We start from the raw sequence: 25205 nt of genomic DNA on the forward strand, positions 1-25205 counted from the left end.
GGCGGTGGGTCGTCGACCGCCGTCGAGGCAGGAACTTGGAGCGGTGACGAACCAGATGCAGCCGAGACCGTAACGTGGAGCGGCGACGAGTCGTCGAGTGTCGCCGACACAGGAACGTGGAGTGGCGGCTGCTCGTCGAGTGTCGCCGAGACAGGGACGTGGAGCGGCGGCTGGTCGTCGAACCCCGCCGAGACAGGAACGTGGAGCGGCGGCCGGTCGTCGAGCCCCGCCGAGACAGGAAAGTGGAGCGGCGGCCAGTCGTCGAGCCCCGCCGAGACAGGAACGTGGAGCGGCGGCCGGTCGTCGAACCCCGCCGAGACAGGGACGCGGAGCGGCGGCCGGTCGTCGAACCCCGCCGAGACAGAGACGCGGAGCGGCGGCTGGTCGTCGAGCCCCGCCGAGACAGAAACGCGGAGCGGCGGCCGGTCGTCGAGCCCCGCCGAGACAGGAACGCGGAGCGGCGGCTGGTCGTCGAGTCCCGCCGAGACAGGAACGCGGAGCGGCGGCTGGTCGTTGAGCCCCGCCGAGACAGGAACGCGGAGCGGCGGCTGGTCGTTGAACCCCGCCGAGACAGGAACGTGGAGCGGCGGCTGGTCGTCGAACCCCGCCGAGACAGGAACGTGGAGCGGCGGCTGGTTGTCGGACACCGCCGAGACAGGAACGTGGAGCGGCGACGGATCATCAGGCACCGCCGAGACCGGAACTTGGAGTAACGGCAGATAGTCGAGCGCCGCGGAAGCAGGAACCAGGAGCGGCCGTGGGTCGTCGGGCGCTGCCGGGACCAAGACGAGCAGTGGCGACGGGTCGTCGGATGCCGCCGAGGCAAGAGCAGGGCGCGATAGTGGGTCGTCGTGCGTCGCGGGCACCGGAACCGGGAGCGGCGGCGCTTTGTCGGGCGCTGCTGAGGCAGATACGGCAGGCGGCTGGGCCGCCGTCCACCGCCGAGGCAGGAACCTGGAGTGACGGCTGCGGGCCGTGCTCTGCCGAAACGTGATCTTGGGGCGGAAGCAAGGCGTGCTCCGCTTGAACTAGGGCTTGGGGCGGACGCCATACAGGCTCCGCAGGTGCGGGAACTGGGGACGGACGCAAAGCGTGCTCCGCCTGAACGTGAACTTGGGACGGACGCAGGATGTGCTCCGCCTGAACGAGAACTTGGGACGGATGCCGGACGGGCTCCGCCTGAACGAGAACTTGGGACGGACGCAAGACGTGCTCCGCCTGAACGTGAACTGGGGACGGACGCAGGACGTGCTCCGCCTGATTGTGCACTTGGGACGGACGCACCACGTGCTCCGCCCGAACGAGAACTTGGAACGGACGTAAGGGGTTCTCCGCTGGGACGTGAACTTGGCTCTGCAGCTGGCGAGGAGCCGGGACGGGAGGCTGCAGCTGGCGAGAAGCTGGGACGGGAGGCTGCAGCTGGCGAGAAGCCGGCACTGGAGGCTGCAGCTGATGCGGGGCCGGCCCTAGAGGCTGCCGCCGACGAGGGGGCGGCACTGGAGACTGCAGCCGACAAGGGACCGGCACTGGAGACTGCAGCCGACAAGGGGCCGGCACTGGAGGCTGCAGCCGACGAGGGACCGGCACTGGAGACTGCAGCCGTCGAGGGGCCGGCACTGGAGACTGCAGCCGTCGAGGGGCCGGCACTGGAGACTGCAGCCGTCGAGGGGCCGGCACTGGAGGCTGCAGCTGACGTGGAGCCGGAACTGGAGGCTGCTGCTGACGTGGAGCCGGCGTGGGTTGCTGCAGCTGTTGTGGAGGCGGTATGGTCTGTGCAGCTGACGCGGAGGCGGCGTGGGTTGCTGCGGCGGGCGTGGAGGCAAAACGGGGCTCAGCCGCTGACGGGGAGCCGGAACGGGGCTCAGCAGCTGGCGGGGGAGCCGGAACGGGGCTCAGCAGCTGGCGGGGGAGCCGGAACGGGGCTCAGCAGCTGGCGGGGGAGCCGGAACGGGGCTCAGCAGCTGGCGGGGGAGCCGGAACGGGGCTCAGCAGCTGGCGGGGGAGCCGGAACGGGGCTCAGCAGCTGGCGGGGGAGCCGGAACGGGGCTCAGCAGCTGGCGGGGGGCCTGCACGGGGCTCAGCAGCTGGCGGGGGGCCTGCACGGGGCTCAGCAGCTGGCGGGGAGCCTGCACGGGGCTCTGCAGCTGGCGGGGAGCCTGCACGGGGCTCAGCAGCTGGCGGGGAGCCGGGACGGGAGGCTGCAGCTGGCGAGAAGCCGGCACTGGAGGCTGCAGCTGACGAGGGGCCGGCCCTAGAGGCTGCCGCCGATGAGGGGGCGGCACTGGAGACTGCAGCCGACGAGGGACCGGCACTGGAGACTGCAGCCGTCAAGGGGCCGGCACTGGAGGCTGCAGCTGACGTGGAGCCGGAACTGGAGGCTGCTGCTGACGTGGAGCCGGCTTGGGTTGCTGCAGCTGTTGTGGAGGCGGTATGGTCTGTGCAGCTGACGCGGAGGCGGCGTGGGTTGCTGCGGCGGGCGTGGAGGCAAAACGGGGCTCAGCCGCTGACTGGGAGCAGGAACGGGGCTCAGCAGCTGGCGGGGGAGCCGGAACGGGGCTCAGCAGCTGGCGGGGGAGCCGGAACGGGGCTCAGCAGCTGGCGGGGGGCCTGCACGGGGCTCAGCAGCTGGCGGGGAGCCTGCACGGGCTCAGCAGCTGGCGGGGAGCCTGCACGGGGCTCTGCAGCTGGCGGGGAGCCTGCACGGGGCTCTGCAGCTGGCGGGGAGCCTGCACGGGGCTCAGCAGCTGGCGGGGAGCCTGCATGGGGCTCAGGCGCTGGTGAGGAGCCGGGACGGGGCTCCGCAGCTGGCGGGAAGCCGGGACGGGGCTCGGCAGCTGACGGGGAGCCGGGACGGGGGCCCTGATCCCTATCAGCCTGCCGTCATAGGGAGTCAGGGGACCGGGAGACACGAGGGACAGAGACTACAGGTGCTGGTGATCGTGAGCTAAGACATGCCGGGGAAACTTGGTCAGGTACGGATACTGACGGTGGACGAGGTGAGCGACGGGACCGGGATTTACGTGACTTGGGACGGGAAGCGCGCGAGGTAGAGTGGGAGGTGGTCTCAACACACTCAAACGAGGAGGGTGACGGAAATGGTTCGGGGGGAGGAAGGTGACGGCTCAAATATAACTTTGCGTTGCACTGAGCGTCTAAAAGGGCGTAAATATATTCAAAATCAGAATCGTGATCCGGGTCGACTAGGACGTGAGGGGCAAAGTGCTCAAAATCATACTCGTAACCGGACTTAGTTGAAACGTGAGGGGGTGAAAAGGCTTGGTGCTCAAATCGCCATCATAATCGGGATCAATTATCAGGTGAGGGGGTATGACAGGGGGGTAGTCGTCTTCCTCACCGTGACACGAAGGGGAAGAAACGATCGAGGCACGGGGCTGGTCGGCAGGCTGATGAGGGCGGTTGTCCGAGCGGCGGCGTCATGGAGCCCCTCGCTGGGTCCTTTTCTGGTCGGTGCATTCTGTCAGGTTCGCCGGTCGGCGAGGAGGGAGTGGACCCCAAATGCGAGGAAGCAGGGAAAAGGGTAAGTTAAAGGGAATTTATTTAACAAAACAAAACCAAAAGGCAAACAAGGTACTAGGACAAACAAACGTGGCAGGGTGCAAAATAACAAAGTCGAACTAAACGTGACTAAACAGAACAAAAGACAGTGACAAAAACTAGGGACAAGAGCGGGAGCAAGAGCGGGAGCGAGAGCGAGAGCGAGAACATGAGCGTGAACGAGATCAGGGAGCGGTCGTGACAGTCCAAACGGAGCAGCGATGTTGGGAATGAAGGGCAATACACCGACAATGGGTTGTCGGAGTGAGGTGTTAAAATAGTCCAGTCATTAGGGGAGCAGATGGGAATCAGGTGTGTGAGGCTAACGGGCAACAGGTGCGTGGCTGGTGGGGAACGAGTGCTGAAGGGAACGCCCCACTCAGCTGACCAAATAAACAAAGGAGCACATGGCGAGAAGGTGAAGAAAATAACAAAAACACTGACATGACCGACACGGATCCTGACAAACACCTTACCAGATCTTGCGAGACTGGAAAAAAACAGCACTCAAAATTTAGGACACGCCTGCATGGGGGGCTTGCTGTGCGGAGTTTTCGCCGTTTATATGACTAAAAGCATCATGGCAATTCTGAACGGCAAGTTTTGTTTTTTTTAAAAAGTTACCAAATGGTGTCACACTGCTGATGCCAATTCTCCAGCCCCTTGCCAAACCCAGGCATCCATGGATAATTTGCGACAGAAACCGATGGATGGATCAACTAAACAGCGACTTGCCGAAGCCATAGCTAAATGGGTGGCCAGTGCGTGGAGGACGAATGTCTGGCTGAAATACTTTGCATTGCGTCCAACGACTGCACTTACGAATTGTCCTCGAGATGGCTGAGCGATAAACTTAAAATTTACCGTTACCGAAATTTATTACAATGACCGACATAAATTTTTCACGTCGGTAAATTCGGTGTTTAAAAATAAAGTATAGTATTTTCTGTCTGCGGCTATGTTCATGCCCCTTTAAGACGCCTTCAGCGCGTGTAGTCACGTGACTCCACCCAGCTGAACAAGAAAGAAAACAGACGACGCGGTTGTAGCAGGCGATTCAAATCCAGAAGCGGCTGACACGGCGGAAGACGAAGTAACGTTAGTTGAAGTTGTTCATGTTGCGCTTGTCCAAAAAAGAAATTAGACAGACGATGTTTGAGCAAAAGAACACGAATTACAAAGTGCGTCGTAAACACCCAAAACAGAGCGTCCAACCTTTTTTTTTCACCACCCACAACACAACCATGTTGTTGACTTGGAGCTTGCGCTAAAAGTTCAAAGTGAGAAGCAAGGTTCGACAAGTGACAACAGCCCATCACGGAGGCGACACCATCCGAGAGAACGCCTAAGAGGTGGACGCGATAGCCGAGCACATAGCTAAAGATAGAGCTCCGCTAGCTACAGTGGAGCGCAAGGGATTTAAAGTAGCCGTCAAGTGGTACGAAAATATTTGTTGCAAACTGTACTTCACAATATGGACAACATCGGGACGGGAGCTTAGACATGTCAAGTATTTTGCGTCCACATTCGACTTGTGGTCGAGTTGCAACATGGATCCCTTTTTGAGCCCGACTGTGTATTACATAGTGTCAGGTTCAATCACCTAAGCATTCACTGAACATAGGCAAGATGAATGAAAGAAAGACAAGAGTTGATCTTTTATTCGCGAGGAGAACGAACGGAGGTGTGCTCAATTACATCTCCAACTTCGTTCTGGAGCACACTCCGCCGAGCCCTCTATTTTATTAGGGAAGTCCCTAACAATACAATGTATTTGCACTAAAGAATGAAGGGGGGAGCACCAGCGGGAACATGTAAACATATCAGACACGAGAGGAAAAACAGACGTCAATGGCCGTCGCACTAAAGTCACAGTCCTTTTGTTTCAGAGGTGTGTCTCGGGCACACCTCCTTTGATGTTGCAGCTATTGAATCCAGTCTTCAGGCATCCATTTCTCTTAAAGTCTTCTCATCCATATGGTCAAACATAGGTCACACTGTGGAACAATTCTTTTGCAATACTAATAGAGTAAAATATGGGATAAAATATATATTCAACCTAACACATAGACAAGTGGCGGCTGCGCACCAGAGTACCCCAAGGGTACATTTTCCTGAAGCTGCACACTTGTTTAATTGGCATTGGCATTTTATTGACATTTTTTTCATTTTATTTAGCATTTTGTTTTCAGGCGACACTCCTTTGCACATGGCATTTTTTTTATATTGTTTACAAGAGACCTTTACACAAATCTAGACCTTTGCACATGGCATTACAGCATCATGGCGCAATCTATTTGCAGAAAAAGATTTTGCGAGAGGTACCCCTTTTCTCCTGTTCTTTGTGACATTGTTCAAGTCATGCAAAGCAAGCTATTTGGAATGTTTATACAAATGATTTTTGTACTTTTATTTTTCATTGAAAGTAATTTGGACCAGTTGGTCAATAATAAAAAAAAGCAGTTTATATGCATTTCCTGCATTTATTTTGATTTTGGTCCACGCGGGGAATTTATCGTTATCGAGGTAAAATTGCTCAATTTATCGCGGTATTGATTTGAGGTCATATCACCCACCCCTAAGATACACCATTGCAAGCCGCATTCAAGACTTGCAGGAAGCGCAGAAGGCGGTAGCAGTCGCGCTCACTGGTGATTACTGGACTTCTCTCAGTAACCACAACTACCTCGGTGTGACAGCCCATCATTTTGACCCATTTCATTTGCACTTTGTCGGCATTTTATAATTCTTGTATTACTCCAAATTGATCCCCTCGAAAGGCTGTTGAGATTCTGTTTTGTGTGACTTTGTGTGAGTCGAATCCAATGTTTTTTTTTTTCAAATAAAAAAAAAAGTATTTGCATGAATTCTCATATATTAAAGGTATTACAATTCAATAAAATATTGGAACAAACGGGAGAGATTTTTTACAATCAATAAAGGAATTTTTTTAAATAAAATGTGCGATTAACTGCGAGTTAACTATGAAAAATGCGATGATTAAATATTTTAATTGCTTCACAGCACTAACATATATATATATATATATATATATATATATATATATATATATATATATAAATCTATATGGAAGCATACCTAAAATAGAGAAGCAAATACTGCGAACCGAACAGCCATAACGCACTCTAGTTAGGGCGATCACGGCAGTCCTAACAAAGAAATATCCATACTCTACTCTCCTGAGGAGATAAAGAGCAATGGGTCCGATTAAATGTGCACAGCTGGGGTCAAAATAGCAAAGACTGTGTGTTAAATTCATGTGGGTAAAACTCAAAATATTGAATATTTAATATGACATATTTTAAAAAAGCTATAATATGTTGATTTAATCTCTTTTATCACATTTGTAGTGGGGGCCTGGTCGGGCCAGGATCAGGGTAATTCACTTAGCTCGACACAGTCACATGATGACCCCTGGCCATCAGGCCACCATTAATTCATTCACGACCAGCCAAGTTAATAAAATGGATCTTTGACGTCTTTAGCCGTCAATGGCAGTAAATGAATTAATGACGGACCCTGAAATATGTGTGTGTTTGTGTGTGGTACAGCATGCATCAAACTTGGAGCAGAAACAAAATGAGACAGAAAACAAGAAGGTTCATGGAGATGTTGTCAAGTATGGAAACGTCATCCAGGTACTCTTTTTTTGCCACCTTTCATTCAAGTCTTGGTTGTGTAAATGGTGAAACAATTAATTATTTGCACACACTGACTCTCCTCCTCCCCAATGGCGACACACATCCCTCTGCAGCAGGGCGTATGTGTGGTCATGTACTAAATACACATATTTTTCTTTTAATATTGACTTTGTTTCAATGCACGAACACATTCGCACACTGGGTGTGGTGGGTGCTCAGTGAGATGATTAAGCTGAAGATTCCCGTGGAAAGGGCCTGTGTATGCGTGCGCGTGTGTGTTTGTGCATCTGTGTGCGGGGGTGTATCCGCGTGTGTGTCCGTACGCGTGCGCACGTGCGTGTGTGTGCGTGTCGGGGTGTGCATGCGTGTGTGTGCGCACACGTGTGGATGGTCATGAGAGGGCCGTTACGGACATAAGTCAGGAATAGTTCTCACACTTCCTACTGAAATGTGCTCATACACACCAGTGAAAATGTCTGCGCTCATACACGCTAGTGAAATGCGCTCATACACGCAACTGAAATGCACTCATACGCATAGGTGAAATGCTCTCATACACAAAGTTGAAACATTCTCAAACACACTAGTGAAATGCGCTCATACACGTAGGTAAAATGTTCTCATACACTCTGGTGAAAATGTTGTCGCTCATACTCACTAGTTAAATTCGCTCATACACACAACTGAAATGCACTCATACACATAGGTGAAACATTCTCATACACACTAGGTGAAAATGTCGCTCATACACACTTGTTTAAATTATGTCGCTCATACACACTAGTGAAATGCGCTCATACACACGACTGAAATGCTCTCATACACGTAGGTGAAATGCTGTCATTCACATAGGTGAAAATGTTGTCGCTCATACACACTAGTGAAATGCACTCATGCATGTAGGTGAAATGCGCTCATACACATAGGTAAAGTGCGCTCATACACATAGGTGAAACATTCTCACACTCATAGGTGAAATGCGCTCATACACACTAGCGAAATGCGCTCATACACACTACTGAAATGCGCTCACACACACTAGTGAAACGTGCTCATACACATGGTTGAAATGCGCTCATACAAACACCCACACTGTTGAAAACCTAATCACTATGACAAGCTCGGTTACAAATCCGACAATGATTAGATACAGTTATAGACCATTTTCAGTTGTGTGTATGAGAGCTTTTTTCATGTAAGTGTGTCAAAAGATTCCAGTGGATTGCATTCGCGCGTTTCAACATGTTGTGTGAGTGTGTTTCACTTGACTGTGTGCACATATTTCACTATGGTGTGTGAGAGGTATTTATATATGACGTCATCGGAATTCCTTTCCTTAGTAAAAAACGTCCTCTGCCCAAAAGTCATGAAGTGGTTGAACTCAACCAATGACGTAACTTCGTGACTTACTGCATAGAATATGCACATTATAATAATCCATTTTCTTGTTGATCATTGTCTTAAAATAACGATTTTGCTCATTTAGTTAATATGTTTGCTTTTAATTTGGAAGTTGCATTTGTGTGTCGGTTAAGACAATCTGGACAGCCAGACAGACAGAAGTCGTGTTGTCGCCGGGAGTCAAGTGACATTTGAGGATGCCCATACTTTTTTTAATTTATTATCTTTTAATGCTTTAGTTTGCAAATTGCTCATACGACAGTAGTAATTACAATGGAAGTCAATTCAAAATAGAGCAACTTCTGAGGTTGATTTCGAACCGGAAGTCCTGCCTGCATCGTTATTTGATTGACAGGCGAAAATGGAAGCCAGAGAAGAGTAGAGAATCAGACATGTTTTTGAAGAGGCAAATAAAAAAAACATTGAATCTCCAATGTAGTAGCAACGGGGTAGGCTGATGGGGTGACCAGAAGTGACCGTGAGACGGTGAGAGCCGTATTTTGATCTGTATCGTAACTCACTTGATGCAGACGAGCAAAGCGATGCTATAAACTATGCTAATATTGCCATTATAGAGTATTTATTCAGACATTTATATGGAGAAATAATTCTCGTTTGTTTTTTACATTTTTTTTTATGATATTTGCCGTATTCTGACTGAAGTACAGTGGAATTGTGGTTACCAGTACTCATTTCACCTGTAAATGTAAATTTGAATGTAAATTACTATTGCAGTTTGATGCATACAAGATGTAATTTAATTTGCACCATTTTGATCACCACTGTTTTGTTTGTTGAATAAGAAATGAAAAGATGAATCATACACAGTGTTTGAAAAGATAATTGTCAATATTTAATTAAATGCAATTGCAACGCAAAATTGTGTAATATTGTATTATTGTAACGTCCGAGTTTAGGGGCTTTCTAAGATCAGAGGACATGAACCACTCCTAAGCCTACATTATCATCTAAAATGGTTCTACAACAACATTTTTTTTGCAGACAAATATAGCTTTACCTAATGAAATGAGATGGGAAAAAAAACAGTTTGGAAAAAAAACAACAAAAAACGGTCATGTCTTAGGGAAGCATTAAAACGTTGTTGAAGAGTTCACGACTTGTTTTATTTTTTTAAGGGAACATTTTATTTTCTTTGACTGTTCAAATTGTGTTATGTTATATTGATTACATATTGTGAGTTAAACACTTGCATCCTTTGATGTATTCATTTATGGTCACAGCCCACTTCACTTAGTTCCGTGGTCTTATCTTGAGTTCTGTGTGTTATTCCGTGTACGCTGGATATGCACATTTGTGGGAAGCAGGCCATTCTTTGTTTGCAATACTAACAATTTTAAGAACTGTATTTTTCCGATCATAGATCCATATAGAAAGAGCAATTGAACTACATCTGCTTGTATTGAATCCCATATTTTTTGTATAAATAAAGTGTTTATTGAACATGCATAACTTTAACTTGTATCTCCCCAAGTGGTAATTTCATTTGTATCTAAGTGTTAAATGTGATTAGCTTTTCTCTTGTATATTGTATATCTTGTATACGTATTTCCCAGCAGTCTCCAAGCAGTGGGTAGGGTACACCTTGAACTGGTTGCCAGCCAATTGTTCAATGCACACAGAAACAGACATTCTCACTCACAACTACACCTATAGGGCCTATTTAGAGTGTTCAATTAACCTGGAATGCGTGTTTTTGGAATGTGGGGAAAACCAGAGGACCCGGAGAGAACCCATGCAGGCATGGGAGAACATGCAAACTCCACACAGGAAGGCCAGAGCTCGGATTGGAATCCTGGACCTCTGCACTGTGAGGCAGACGTGCTAACCAGTCCATCACTGTGGCGCCCATCCATTTAATGTTCAATAAATTATTTTTTTTAATTGTCAGATTTGTAAGCGAGTGTTTATGACAGCATTTTCAACAGCGTGGGTGTTAGTATGAGCGCATTTCACCTGTGTATGAGTGCATTTCACGAGTGTGTAAGAGCGCATTTCACTAGCGCCTATGAGCGCATTTCACTCGTGTGTATGAGCGCCTTTCTCTGGTGTGTATGAGTGCATTTCACTCGTGTGTATGAGCGACAACATTTTCACTTATGAATGAGAGCATTTCACCTATGTATATGAGTGCATTTCACTAGTGTGTATGATTGACAACATTTTCACAAGTGTGTTTGAGAGCATTTTCACCTATGTGTATGAGTGCATTTCAGTTGTGGGTATGAGCGAATTTCACTAGTGTGTATGAGCGACAAGATTTTCACTAGCGTCTATGAGCGCATTTCAGCAGTAAGTGTGAGAGCTATTCCTGAATAACGTCTCTATCGGCGCCTCATATATAATCTCCACCCCCTTTATTCCAGCCTGCAAAATTATTTTTGTTAAGTGTTACAATAAACTCTAAAACGGCTGATGTTGGTTGTACACACGTAAGAAACATTTCTAAAATATGTCGACTTTTATCATTCATCCATCGATTATCTAAGCCGCTGGTCTCTGGTGTGCTGGAGTCTATCCCAACTGACTGTACTGACAGTAGGCAGGGTACTACCTTAACTAGTTGCCATTAGGGCTGCCACAAATGATTTTTTGGTCGTCAACTAATCACCAACTGCAGTCGCTATTAGTCGACTAATTGGATATGTAAATTGGGCATGTCGCACCAGCTGCTTATACGACCATTATTAGTTGACAGATTGATTCTTTATGTATGTAAAAATTAATGAGATGATATAACATTCAACATTGATGAAACTTTGCAGCTTGTACCAGCATTTCTGAGATGTTAATAAATTATGGTGCATCTTAAATTAAAGGCAATATTGTGGCCTTAAAAGTTTTGTCTGCAATTGTTTTGTGCATTTTGGTCACTCCCAAAGAGAACCTCAGCATCTTCATCTCTGCCACGTCCAGCTCGGTCTTCTGTCTTTTCTTCAGTGGCACTGTCTCGAGACCAGACAACCTCGCTGGTCTCACCACAGTTGTGTGAGTCTTTCCTTCCATTTTAGCTGAAACTCTTCTATCGCACATCACACCTGATACTTTTCTCCACCTGTTCCAGCCAGCTTGCACACGCTTTTTCACTTCTTTTCCACACTCTCCATTGCTCTGGACTGTAGACCCAAGACACTTAAACTCCTCCACCTTCTTGGTCTCTTCTCCCTGTAAGCTCACTCTTCCTCTTGGGTCCCTCTAATTTACACACAGATACTCCGTCTTGCTACGGCTAATTGTCATTCCCCTCCTTTCCAGGGCAAACCTCCATGCCTCCAGCTTCTCCTCCACCCGTTCCCTGCTCTCACTACATATCACAATGTCATCTGCAAACATCATGGTCCATGGAGATTCCTGTCTAACCTCATCTGTCATCCTGACCATTAACATAGCGAACAAGAAGGGATTCAAAGCTGATCCCTGATGTAGTCCCACCTTCACCTTGAACTCGTCTGTCACGCCTACAGCACACCTCATCACTGTCTTACAGTCCTCATACATGTCCTGCACCACTTGAACATACTTCTCTGCTACTCCAGACTTCCTCAAACAGAACCACAGTTCCTCTCTGGGCACTCTGTCATAAGCCTTCTCCAGATCTACAAAGACAGAACGCAGCTCCTTTTGACCTTCTCCGTACTTCTCTATCAGCATCCTCAAAGCAAATATTGCATCTGTTGTACTCTTTTTTTGGCATACAGCCATATTGCTGCTCACAGATGTTCACCTCTGCCCTCAGTCTAGATTCCACCACTTTTTTCCACAGCTTCATTGTGTGGCTCATCAGCTTTTTTCCTCTGTAGTTGCCACAGCTCTGCACATCTCCCTTGTTCTTAAAAATGGGCACCAGCACACTTCTCCTCCATTCCTCGGGCATCTTCTCACTTTCTAACATCCGGTTGAACAACCCAGTCAGAAATTCTATCTCTCCAAGACACTTCCATACCGCCACGGGTATATCATCAGGGCCGAGTGCCTTTCTTCATCCTCTTCAATGCTCTTCTCACTTCATCCTTACTGATCTTTGCTACTTACTGTTCCACAGCAGTCACCTCTTCTTCTCTTTGTTCTCTGTCATTTTCCTCATTCATCAACTCTTCAAAGTACTCTTTCCATCTCCCAATCACATTACTGGCATCTGTCAACACACGTCCATCCCATTCCTTTATGACCCTAACCTGCTGCACGTCCTTGCCATCTCTGTCTCTCGGCCTTGCCAACCTATATCGATCGGTCTCTCCCTCCTTACTGTCCAACCTCGCACACAAGTCATTGTAAGCCCCTTGTTTGGCCTTTGCCACTTCCACTTTCACCTTCCGTTGTATGTCCCTGTATTCCTGTTTACTTTCTTCAGTCCTCTCAATGTCCCACTTCTTCTTAGCTAACCTTTTTCTCTGGATCCATTTCTGCATCTCCTCGTTCCAACACCAAGTCACCGTATCTCCTTTCCTTCCAGATGACACACCAAGGACTTTCCTACCTGTCTTCCTGATCACATTTGCTGTAGTTGTCCAGTCATTTGGGAGCTCCTCCTGACCATCAAGAGCCTGTCTCAACGCCTTCCTGAAGGTCATACAACACTCTTCCCCTTTCTACTTCCACCATTTTGTCCTCTGCTTTGCCTTTGCCCTCTTTGTTGTTTTCACCACCAGAGTCATCCTACACACTACCATCCTATGCTGTCTGGCTACACACTCACCTACCACTACTTTGCAGTCGCTAATCTCCTTCAGATTACACCGTCTACACAAGATGTAGTCGTCCTGTGTACTCTTACCTCCACTCTTGTAGGTCACCCTATGTTACTGCCTCTTTTGGAAGAAAGTATTCACAACCGCCATTTCCATCCTTTTTGCAAAGTCAACCACCATCTGTCCTTCTGCGTTCCTCTCTTGGATACCAAACCTGCCCATCACCTCCTCATCACCCCTGTTTCCCGCACCAACATGTCCATTGAAGTCTGCACCAATGACATCTCTCTCGTTTCTAGGGATGCTCTCGTTCATTTCATCAAGGTCCAATCAAAGGTTCTCCTTCTCCTCCAGCTCGCAACCTACCTGTGGCGCATACCCTCTGACAACATTGATCATCACACCTTCGATTCCTAGCTTCAGGCTCATCGTTCTATCTGACACTCTTTTTACTTCCAGGACGTTCCGAACAAACTCCACTTTCACAATAACTCCGACTCCATTTCTCTTCCTATCTATACCGTGATAGAACAACTTGAACCCTGCTCCTAAACTTCAAGCTTTGCTCCCTTTCCACCTGGTCTCCTGAATACATAGTAAGTCCACTTTCCTCCTCTGCATCATGTCAACCAGCTCTCTACCTTTCCCCATCATAATTCCCACATTCAAAGCCCCTACTCACAGTGCTAGACTCTTTGTGTTCCTCTTCTCGTTTTTCCTTCGAACACTTCTTCCTCCTCTCCTTCTTCGACCAACAGTAGTCCAATTTCCACCAGCGCCCTGTAGGTCAGAAGCATCGGTGGCGGTCGTTAACCCGGGCCTCGACCGATCCGGTATGCAAGTCATATATTTGATTCGCATGTTTGATTTGGCCAAAGTTTTACGTCGGATGCCCTTCCTGACCGGCATAAGAAGACACTGGCTTGTGCCCCCTTATGGCTAAATTTTTCACCTGTTATCCTAATAATAAAAAAAAACAGGCATGGTGCCCCTAGAGGCGATCGAGATTAGCGCAAGTACTGAACTTGAGACACTTTTAAACACAATCAATCCAATTAACTTTTAATTAATTATGCTCTTTTTAGCAACCCAATTCATTCTACACTTCACCCAACGAGGTAATTCAGGTTCTGATGGCTGAATATCCCACCAAAAAGTCATGCTCCACCACTGGAAAAAGGCTGCAGAAGCTTTCTTTGACAGGCATTGTTAAAACAAGAGGGAAGGATAACTTAATTAACATTTGTGTAAGTTCATTTTTTTCTTTCCTCTAGCTGCTGCACATGAAGAGCAACAAGTACCTGACCGTGAACAAGCGTTTGCCAGCGCTTCTGGAGAAGAATGCAATGCGCGTCACACTGGACGGGACCGGCAATGAAGGGTCCTGGCTCTTCATACAACCTTTCTGGAAGCTGCGTGCCAATGGAGACAATGTAAGCACTAAATCATTAACTTTATAGTGGTATGTGTATAAAGTGTTTTATTGACTAAAATAAGTATTACATCCCTCATCGAAACAATAGTTAGTGCTTGGTTGAGATATTTCTTGTGGGACCCTGGTTGTGTTGTGAAATTTCAAAAACTAACATGATGAAATCCACACATTCTTGAAGGGGTGCTTGGTATGTAGGGTATTTTTGGTAGACATGAATTTGGTACTACTGACCAATCGCCATAATGCAAGTTGATGACATCATGCATTTGTAGTACTAAAAAAAAAAATGCTCATAAACATCTGACTATGATTCTGCCAGCATCTCCAACTCCTATATTCCTATATTCTAATTCTATCCAGATTGCTAGATAGAACATGGAACGTGGCACACACCGCTCCTCTAAGACACAATCTTTTTTCTCAGTGTTTCACGACGAAACATCAATAGAGCAGATATTGCCCTCTGACTCCTGATTCGCTGTTCGTGTCCACAGTAATAAGTGACTTCCAAACAGGATCAAATCGTTAATCCTTGTACTTTTCCGAAATACAGACGCCTCATAGTCCAATAAATGAAAAATTCACTTTTATTAAATGGTAAATACTAGGGATGTAATGATTCACTCAAGCCCCGATTAAATTTTCAATTTTCAGTTCCAGATATTTACTTTTTTAATTGCTGCGCGCTCGTGTGATGCTTCAGCGATCCACAAACGAAATACGCATTGATGTTTAGCGCAAGCATGTAAATGTTTAGTCCATTTTGAATAAAACCTCATTGGACAGCTACCGCCCGCTTCAAGCTGGGCAGCCCCCAGCCAATAAGGTGCTATCCCGCCACAGCCTGCCTGCTCCATTGGGTGCACGGAGCTTCGGGATTTACCCCAACAAGCAGGCTGTAAATTCACGCACCGAGCAACACAAAGAACCCACAGAAGATTCCACCATTATGCCTGGGGTGTTGGAATGTCAGAACCATGACACCCGGGCTCAGCAACAACCTACAAGAGGTCAGTGATGTCCGTAAAACTACAGTCACAAACAACAAACTTCTGAAGCGCAGAATTGACATCTCGACCCTCCAGGAAACACGACTTCATGGATCTGGCTCCCTCAAGGAAAGGGATTATACCTTTTTCTGGCGGGGGAAACCCCCTGAGGAAACCAGGGAATATGGAGTAGGGTTTGCTGTCAGGAACACACTCCTGGGAGCAGTGGTACCACCCACAGGCGGCTCAGAGAGAATCCTGGCTCTCTGCCTCTATACATCCACGGGACCTCTCCACCGAGTGAGTGTGTATGCTCCAACACTCAGCTCCCCCCAAGAAGTAAAAGACCGGTTTTACGATGAACTCGAAGCGTCTGTGAAAAACATCCCCAGCTGAGAACGCCTTTACCTCCTTGGCGACTTCAACGCAAGTCCTGTGTCTGGCCATCCTGCCTGGGACACCATGGCATCGGTAAACTGAACAAAAACGGGCAGCGCCTTCTGGAGTTCTGCACATACCATCACCTTTGCATCACCAACACTTACTTCCAGTCCAAACCCATCCACAAAGTCTCTTGGAGACACCCATTCTCAGATCACTGGCCCCAGTTAGACTTGATGAAAACACGCACGCCTGATCTCAGAAGCATCCTTCAAACAAGCAGCCTTCACAGTGCAGTCTGTGACACAGATCACTCACTTGTGCTTTGTAGAGTCAAGCTACAAGCAAAAAACCTGCACAGATCCAAACCCAAAGGAGCCCCCCGCATCGACAACAGCAGAACATACAACCCAACCAAAGCTAGAGCCTTCCTCCGTGCTCTCGAGGATTCTCTCCCCGACCCACCCATGTTCTGCTCTTCCCAGGATGGCTTGAGGGATGCCATTTAAAACACAGCCCTGACAATGTTTGGCAAAAAGCAGGGTACGCCAAATGACTGGTTCGATGCCAACCAAACAACATTGGCACCAATTCTTGAGGAAAAACGCATCGCCCTCACAAATTACAAGTTCACTCCAAACACGCATACCCTACAGGCCCTCCGATCCTCTAGGAGGAAGCTTAGACAAGCCTCTCGACGCTGTGCCAACGACTACTGGCTTCAGCTCTGCAGCAATATCCAATCAGCTGCTGAGACAGGCAACATCAGACTCATGTTTGACGGCATCAAAAAGGCCCTCGGACCATCACTCCGCACAATCGCTCCAGTGAAACCATCGCTGACCGCTCTAAACAGCTGGACCGATGGGTGGAACACTACTCAGAGCTGTACGCCAGGGACAATAGTGTCTATGATGCAGCCCTCAGGCACGCAGGACGTCTACCAGTCATGGAAGAGCTCGACATGGAACCAACGTCCGAGGAGCTAAGCAAAGCCATCAACAGCCTGAGCAGTGGGAAAGCTCCAGGAGTCGATGGTATAACCGCTGAAGTTCTTAAGTGCGGGAAGCCTGCCCTTCTGCATAGACTGCGCAGGCTTTTATGCCTATGCTGGAGAGAAGTCTCTGTCCCACAAGACATGAGGAATGCAAACATTGTCACCTTGTATAAGAACAAGGGAGACAGGAGTGACTGTAACAACTACCGCGGCATCTCCCTACTTAGCATCACCGGCAAGCTCTTTGCTCGAGTTGCACTGAATAGACTCCAAGTCCTCGCAGGGAAGCTCTACCCAGAGTCACAGGCAGGGTTCAGAGCAGGAAGATCAACTCTGATTTTCACCCTGAGACGACTGCAGGAGAAGTGCAGAGAGCAACGTAAACTTCTGTACATGGCCTTCGTCGACCTTACCAAAGCCTTCGACCTGGTGAGCAGGAGTGGACTCTTCCAACTGGTGGAACGGATCGGCTGCCCACCAAGCTCCTCAGCATCCTCCAGTCTTTCCACACAGATATGAAAGGTACTGTCCAGTTCGATGGGTGCACCTCTGAACCCTTCAACATCTGCTGTTGTGTCAAACAGGGTTGTGCGCTGGCACCCACTCTGTTTGGGATATTTTTCTCTCTCCTCCTGCGCCAAGCCTTCGGAACATCAACTGAGGGAGTTTACCTACACACCAGGACAGACAGCAAACTTTTCAATCTCGCCCGACTGAAAGCAAAAACAAAGGTCAGACCATTCACCATCTGGGATATGCTGTTTGCCGATGATGCAGCATTGGCAACACACACCGAGAAACACTTGCAGATTCTCCTCGACCGGTTCAGCCAAGCATGTCAAGATTTTAACCTCACCATCAGTCTAAACAAAACCAAGACAATGGGCCAGGGGACTACGGCCCCACCCTCCATCACCATCAACAACTACACAATCTGTCACTCGATGCTGAGGTCAGTAGTCGGATTGGGAAAGCAGCTTCCACTTTTGGGAAGTTAACATCGAGAGTATGGGAGAACAGCAGGCTCACCATCCATACCAAGATACAAGTGTATAGAGCCTGCATTGTCAGTACTCTCTTGTATGGCAGCAAAGCCTGGACTCCCCATGGACACCATGACAGGAGGCTAAACTCTTACCATCTGCGTTGTCTGAGACGTATACTGGGAGTCACCTGGCAGGACAGGGTCACAGACAGCGCTATCCTGGAGCGAGCACAGCTCCCCACCATGTACTCCCTGATGAAACAATGGTGTCTCCGCTGGCTGGGCCACGTCCGTCGCATGCCAAAAGACACTCTGTATGCGGTGCTACAGTCAGGGAAGAGGCAGGTAGGTCGCCCACTGCTCCAATACAAGGATGTCTGCAAGCATGACCTCAAATCCTTCAACATCAATCCAGCCACATGGGAAGACGTCGCACTGGACCGTCAGAAATGGAAACAAGCGTTACGAAATGGACTGCAGACCCAAGAAACTGTCCTGGCTCTACACCGAGAAACAAAAAGGAAGTTGAGGAAGCAAAAACCCACCATGACTACACCAGCACCGTTTCCAGCCCACACCTGCGCCGTCTGCGACTGTGTCTGCCTCTCCCGAATTGGACTCACCAGCCACAGGAGAAGCTGCGTGAAGAGCTAACCTCCTCCAGACACAAGAAATCGATGGTCTTCCGAGACTGTGATGCAGAAGAAGGAGGAGTAAATGTTTAGTCCATTTTGAATAAAACCAAAAACTATACACTATGCCGTGTGGCACTATTATTATGAAACTACCTAGAAATACTAAAAGAATTTCTTGCGAAAATATTTCACTTTTCTTGACCACCAACCCATTTAATGTCGAATGGAGTCAAATCATGAATAAAATTTAGGAAATACACTGTGCTAAAGAATACGCAAACCATCACTTGAATTGATTTTTAATTTTGTTTTTATTTAACCTGATTGGAAAACGTTTCATTTTGTTTCTCTAGTATGGATATCATCTACACATTCAAAATGTGGTATGTGCATGAAAAATAGGAGAGAAAGAGAGAAAGAAATCTCAAGCGTGATGCATATAATGAAACTCAGAAATAACAATGCTCAGCAAAACAGAATTGTGACCAAATCAACACGTATCACCCATTTTTTCAAGATTTTTAGCACTGTAAATTTGCATATTTTAACGACCTAGGTTTGTTATGTTATATTGTTGGGTGTTGTCGTTTATGGTTTGGGGCGATTGCGTCATTTTGTACTTTGGGTGGTGACATTTCTGACTTCATAAACGTGTTAGCACTTGTGCTCTTGTGGTTTCGATGTCAATCACGCGTTTATAAAAACTGTTTTGGTTTTTAACATACGTGAGTTCGCTGACTAATGCCGCCACAATCCACATTATATGCTCCAATATGTTAGCGCACAACAGCAGGACATCGCGTCATCAGACGCACATGGTAGCCTGTGCATGCTAACTATAGTTAGCTTTCAGACACGATAGTCATTGTCATGAAATTAAATCAGGCATCAGCCGCGTGTTTCATTTATAAATGCTTGTTTATCACTGCTCACTGCTGCGCTGCTATGAAAGGGAAGTTATTTTGCATGTGCACCTTGTTTACAGCACAGACATGAGAGAATGGCTTTGCAAATCGATTCTTTAAATTTTTCATCATGGTTGCATATTTTGAGCAGTTTACATCAATATTAAACTGATTTCCAATGAATCTGTACATCCCTATTAACAATACATCATCTGCATACAAACAGATTTTGTATTCTTCACCCCTTATCGCTATGCCATCAAGATCCTCTCTGATTATTTGACCTAAAGGCTCAATAAACAAGTTGAATAAATTCGGGCTCAGTGGGCAACCCTGGAGACAGCCCCTTTGAAGTTGTGTATGGTTTGACAGGCTCACATTAATTTTAGTCATTGTTGTAGGGGGACGAGCATAATGTTGTTATGTATTGTAATTGCTAGGTGTATGTTATTATGCGTTTGTGTATCCTTAAAAAAGCCTGTTTGATCTTCATTTAAATCAGTCCTGGGCAAACTAGGGGCCACATGCAGCCCGTTTTATCAGGCCCGCCCAACTTGAAAAAAAAAAAACCTTGTTATTGTTTTATTTTCTAAATACTGTGGTTTTTCAAAGACATATATGTTGTTGTAATGCTTTTGTTCACTTTCAATTGTATGTATTTTTTTCTGCGATGAGGTGAGGTTACCAAAACTCTCCATCCACCTGCTCCTGGTCCGCCCCATCTGTCAAATTTTAGAACCCACTGTGGCCCAATCAAAAAGTTTGCCCACCCCTGATCTAAATATACAATACAATTATACAATTGTATTTAAATAGCGGATTTCACTACAGATGGAGCTGTAACAAATCGCTTACCATATGGCATAATATAAATTAGCAGGTAATTAGAACATAAATTAAAACACTTAAACACATTTACTGTAGATGCCAGAATAATAACTGAGCAGTGACAGTCTCATGTTGAATCGAAAGCTGAAGAATAGAAATGTGTCTTCAAACAGGTTTTAAAAATGGACAGAGAGGGTGCTTGCCTAACATTTAATGGGAGGTCATTCCATAGTGAAGGACCGACAACAGAAAAGGCATGATCCCCCATGAGGCTGCGCTTAGTCCTCGGTATCTCTAGCATCTGGCCCACAGAACTGAGGAAGAGGGCAGGTGCGTAGGGGTGGAGGAGCTTGGAGAGGTACGCTGGGGCAAGGCCATTTAAAGATATGAAGACGAACAGAAGTATCTTGAAGCGGACTCTAAAGTGCACTGGGACCCAGTGAAGAGAGGCTAAGATTGGGGTGATGTTTCTTCCGAGCGCCAGTTAAAAGGCGAGCAGCAGCATTTTGGACCAGTTGGAGGCGCTTGAGCGAGGACTGGCTGACTCCAAAGTAAAGTGCATTGCAGTAATCTATACTAGATGTAACGAATGCATTACTGTTTCTAACTGCTGTTGGGAAAGAAAGGGTTTCACTTTGGCCAGCTGCCTAACATGAAAAAAGCTGGATCAAACAAAAGCACTGATTTGCTGATCTAACTTAAAATCTGTCACGATCGTTTCCCAGCCGTGGCTGGAAAACGGAGGGTGGACTCTTCAAAACGCTGACACGAAAAAATGAGGTTGCAAAGATATTTATTATGACCGTCAGGTTATGAATCACTTAACAAGAATATAATAGTATGAATAACTAGGGGAGTATAAATGGCAATAGGATATCTATAATTACAATCGTCGCGGGGGACGAGAACGAAAAACGCTGGCGGAGACACTCACACCAGGAAAGCAATAACAAGTTAACAGAAGGCGCTTGCAAATGCAAGGAACACGAATAACGGAGAATTGCTTACCACCAAAGGATAAGGAAGAATCCAAACAATGAAACGAGAACAAAAGGCGAGCCGAGGAGTAGCTGGACTAAGTAAACACAAAAACTCAATAGACTACACACGGGAAAAACAGGGCAGAGAACTAGTACACAGAACATGAGCATGAGCGACGCTGGATAATAATCCGACGCGGACTGGTAATCAACAACGGAATGTGATTCAGCTGAGTGGCTCGTGGGCGCGTCTCTCCCGGCCAGGTGACATGTGACGGGAACGAGCGCAGGAGGGAACGCCCACTCAGCTGTAACAACAAACAGACGGATCATGACAAAATCACTGTCTAGTGGCAAACAGTTTATAATCCATGTTTAAGACACTAAAGGGTCGGTATGATTTACAATCTAATTTATCCTTCCCCCCCTTATGGATCACTGAAATTAATGCTTCCCTTCAAGAAGGGGGCGTGGCACCAACCTTCATGATATAGTTGAAATAACATTGGTTCTCTCATCTCCTTACACCACTGGGTAGAAAAACCACCTGTTCCTGTGGATTTTCCTAATTTAATATTTGAGATTGCCGTGGTAATTTCCAGGTCTGTGATGTGAGAGTCTCATTGTGGATTCTGCTTAGAGAACTAAGGTCTGTCAAATGAAAAATAAAAATGGGTTCCATGGGTTCACTTGATTGAGTATACAATGAGTTAAAATAACTTTCAAATGGCCTTTGAATATCATCTAAGATGTTCATTAGCTTTTTAGTGAATGGGCGTCTGATTTGTGAAATGTATTTTTCTTCTTGTTGATTTTGAAGTCTCCATCCAAGACTTGCAGCTTTAGGTCCCGCCTCATAATATCTCTGTTTCATGAATCTCATTCTCTTTGGGATGACAACGTTTATCGTCGGGATGAGACAGTATTAGAATTTATTACAAGGACATTGCTGCTTTGCTGGCAAGGCTTTCACCTTTATGTTGTGTCTGAGAGACATTTAAAATGAATTTTGAAATCTTGCAATCTGCTTCGGTGAAACTTTGGATCGTGTAGTTAATTTCATTCATGAACAATTACAAACATCGGGGCAGCTTTGTGGTTACAGATGGATGTATACTAAATATAAGGAGAGTGGGTTACACGTTAAGAAAGAACAGTTGCACATAATTTTAAAAGAACTTGACCCAAGAGGAGTAGGACTCAGGAGGAGGCGACGTCTCCATCGCCGAAGCTATTTTGCAAAAGGACCCAATTACATTTGGTATTGTGACCCGTATGACAAACTGAAACCATTTGGTATCTGTATCAACGACTGCATCGATGAGTTTTCCCAGAAACTCATATGGATGAATGTGTTCACCACCATTAGTGACCCAAAAATCGTTGGAGGCTACTACTTGAAGGCAGTCCAAAGATTAATGGTTGTCCGAGGATTGCCAGAGGTGACCGGGGCACAGAGAATGTTAAAGTCAGAGACTTTCAGCAATTTCTCTCTTGCAACATTCACGACAGCTCAGACGTTGAAAGTTACATCGAAGGACAGTTACAAGCACAGCTAACCAGCGCATTGAGAGTTGGTGGGGCTTCCTCAGAAGGGAATCAATTGCATTCTACATCTCTATCTTTACTGACCTGAAGGACCGTGGTTTGTTCGACGGGACATATTTGCACCGAAATTTCATTCAGTTCTGCTTCATGGGCATCGTTCAGGTAAGCCATATGTCTATAAATGTTCTATTATCATCTTAAATTGTGTGTCAAATTGCTTTTTAATATTTTCCAATAATAAAACACTAATTGTAAATGCTATCAATTGCATTACAATAATTATTGTAAATTAATAAGCAATGCAAGCCTATGCACACAGCACTTATCTTCCTAGTGTGTATTGGAAATACACTGCACCCGCGACAATATTGATAAATAATGTCAAGCCCGCTGTGATATCCCTGTGGGTATCTGATGGCAATTAAACATCGATATGATATCTAAATCATTCGATTGATGTCATATTGATTTTGAATTGACATTAGATGCCCACTGAAGTACAATTAAGCATCAATTATAACGATAAAAAAGTGAGGCTAAGAGGTTGGAATAATGGATGGTAGGCCTATTTGTAAAGGATCAGTTACATAAACTAAGTGGAACCACTTTTTATGCATAGCCCTGCCTAAGTGACCACAATTTACGTTTCAGCATTGTATGTAACATTCAAAGTGTTTTTCTGTATAAATAGTAAATATCAGATGCAAGTACAATCAACTCAGTGAACTAGACCTCTTGCATTCCCTAGTTAAAGGGTGACAGTAACTTCTAGTGAGCAGTATTTTTGCAGCACATTACCTGTCCTTTTTCACATCAGGTCCGGAGCTGTTTACAGTACTGACATGCCAAAGGTCACACATTTCAATTCCCTGCTCTTCTATACTTCATTTCATGTAATTTTTTGTATCGTCTTCAAAAACGTCAAAATTGACTTTTATTTCTGGTCATCTAATAATCTCGTTGCACACTTGAGTACAATGACAATAAAGGGATTTCTAATTTCTAATTTCTAAACCAAGATTATGACCCACAACCACATAAATATTTGGTTGCTCTCTTACTGTTTAATGTAGCTTACCGTTTTTTTCCCAGGACGAATTAGATGAGACCATCTGTGTGTGGGATGCACATGTCATCAGACCATCGAAAAACAATAGGGTACCCAGTGGTCGGTCCCAAATCATATACATGTTCCCAGAACTCTACTCAAGTTCTGACTGCATTTCTTCAGTGGACAGAGCTTATATACAGTTGTGTTGGAGCGCCTTCAGATTTCGCCCAGCCGTGTCATGTGACATAGACATTTACAACATCTGCAACGTTATAATGGCGGAGTCACAGATTCAACTTCCAGCTGATGCCTATCAAGCATTGGATCTGTACCTACATTTGAGGCGTGCAATTACGTCCGCTATCTAATTTGAGATGGTGTTACTTTCAGAGCCTTATAAACTGAATTTATGTTCAGACACAGTCCACCATGGGATACTTACTGCAATTTTATTTAATTTTCCAGATGAAATTTGTATAAAATTAGTTTGGAACTTGGATCTGATCATTTTCATGAGCACACTTACTAAACTGTAACTTGTATCACAATCCTCACAGAGGAGTTGCATATCTGACAGATATGTTGTGTATATCACAGATTTTATGAGCTATTTGTTTCAAGGAACATTTTCAATTTGTAGTACACTATATAGTAGGAATGGCATTGTCATCTATGTTTTTGACCAGAAAATGAACAAAAATACCAACAAAGCATCAAACTCCAGTATATGAAAGAAGATATATATTTATTCATGGATACTGTTGTTGGTAACTACTCTTATTTTAACATCTCATTAACCTAATAGTATAACCGCTCACGACATTTTTTTCACGTTCTGCTAAAATAAGAAAAAATGCTAATGTGGGATTTAAACTGTGATTTTGCTTTGTTTGTGTAGTTTCTAAGTCATCTAAGTCATGATAAAATACAAAGGTTGAATTGAGAAAATGTGACTTTTTTATTCTACATTCCCAAAACATTTAAAAGTGACTGGCTATTATGCTATTTGGCTAACACGATAAGGCCAAGGTGGCCGACTGGTTAGCACGATGGCCTCACAGTAAGAGACAGCATGGGTGGGCGTGGGTTCGATCCCGGCTCCGGCCATCCTGTGTGCAGTTTGCATGTTCTCCCCGTGCTTGCCTTG

The 25205-nt window shown here is 46.2% G+C and overlaps 1 protein-coding gene and 2 pseudogenes across 4 annotated transcripts in view; 2 read left to right on the forward strand and 1 right to left on the reverse strand.

Moving 5' to 3' along the window:
• The window catches only part of LOC148340961 (uncharacterized), a 99705-nt pseudogene extending 86414 nt beyond the window's left edge, over positions 1 to 13291 (reverse strand).
• itpr3 (inositol 1,4,5-trisphosphate receptor, type 3) overlaps positions 1 to 25205 on the forward strand; it is a 340721-nt gene that overhangs the window by 24878 nt on the left and 290638 nt on the right. For all 4 annotated transcript variants that reach the window (XM_088289554.1, XM_088289555.1, XM_088289556.1 and 1 more), the window contains exons 4-5: positions 7128 to 7214; positions 14599 to 14757. In XM_088289554.1, coding sequence (XP_088145680.1) covers positions 7128 to 7214; positions 14599 to 14757 — 246 coding nt within the window. The remainder of the gene's footprint in view (positions 1 to 7127; positions 7215 to 14598; positions 14758 to 25205) is intronic.
• On the forward strand, positions 22569 to 24426 carry LOC148340963 (uncharacterized; annotated as a pseudogene).

The sequence above is a fragment of the Idiotropiscis lumnitzeri genome, chromosome 3 (genome assembly GCF_059441095.1).
Source record: "Idiotropiscis lumnitzeri isolate Australia: NSW breed Sydney's pygmy pipehorse chromosome 3, RoL_Ilum_1.0, whole genome shotgun sequence".
NCBI classification, from domain to species: domain Eukaryota; kingdom Metazoa; phylum Chordata; class Actinopteri; order Syngnathiformes; family Syngnathidae; genus Idiotropiscis; species Idiotropiscis lumnitzeri.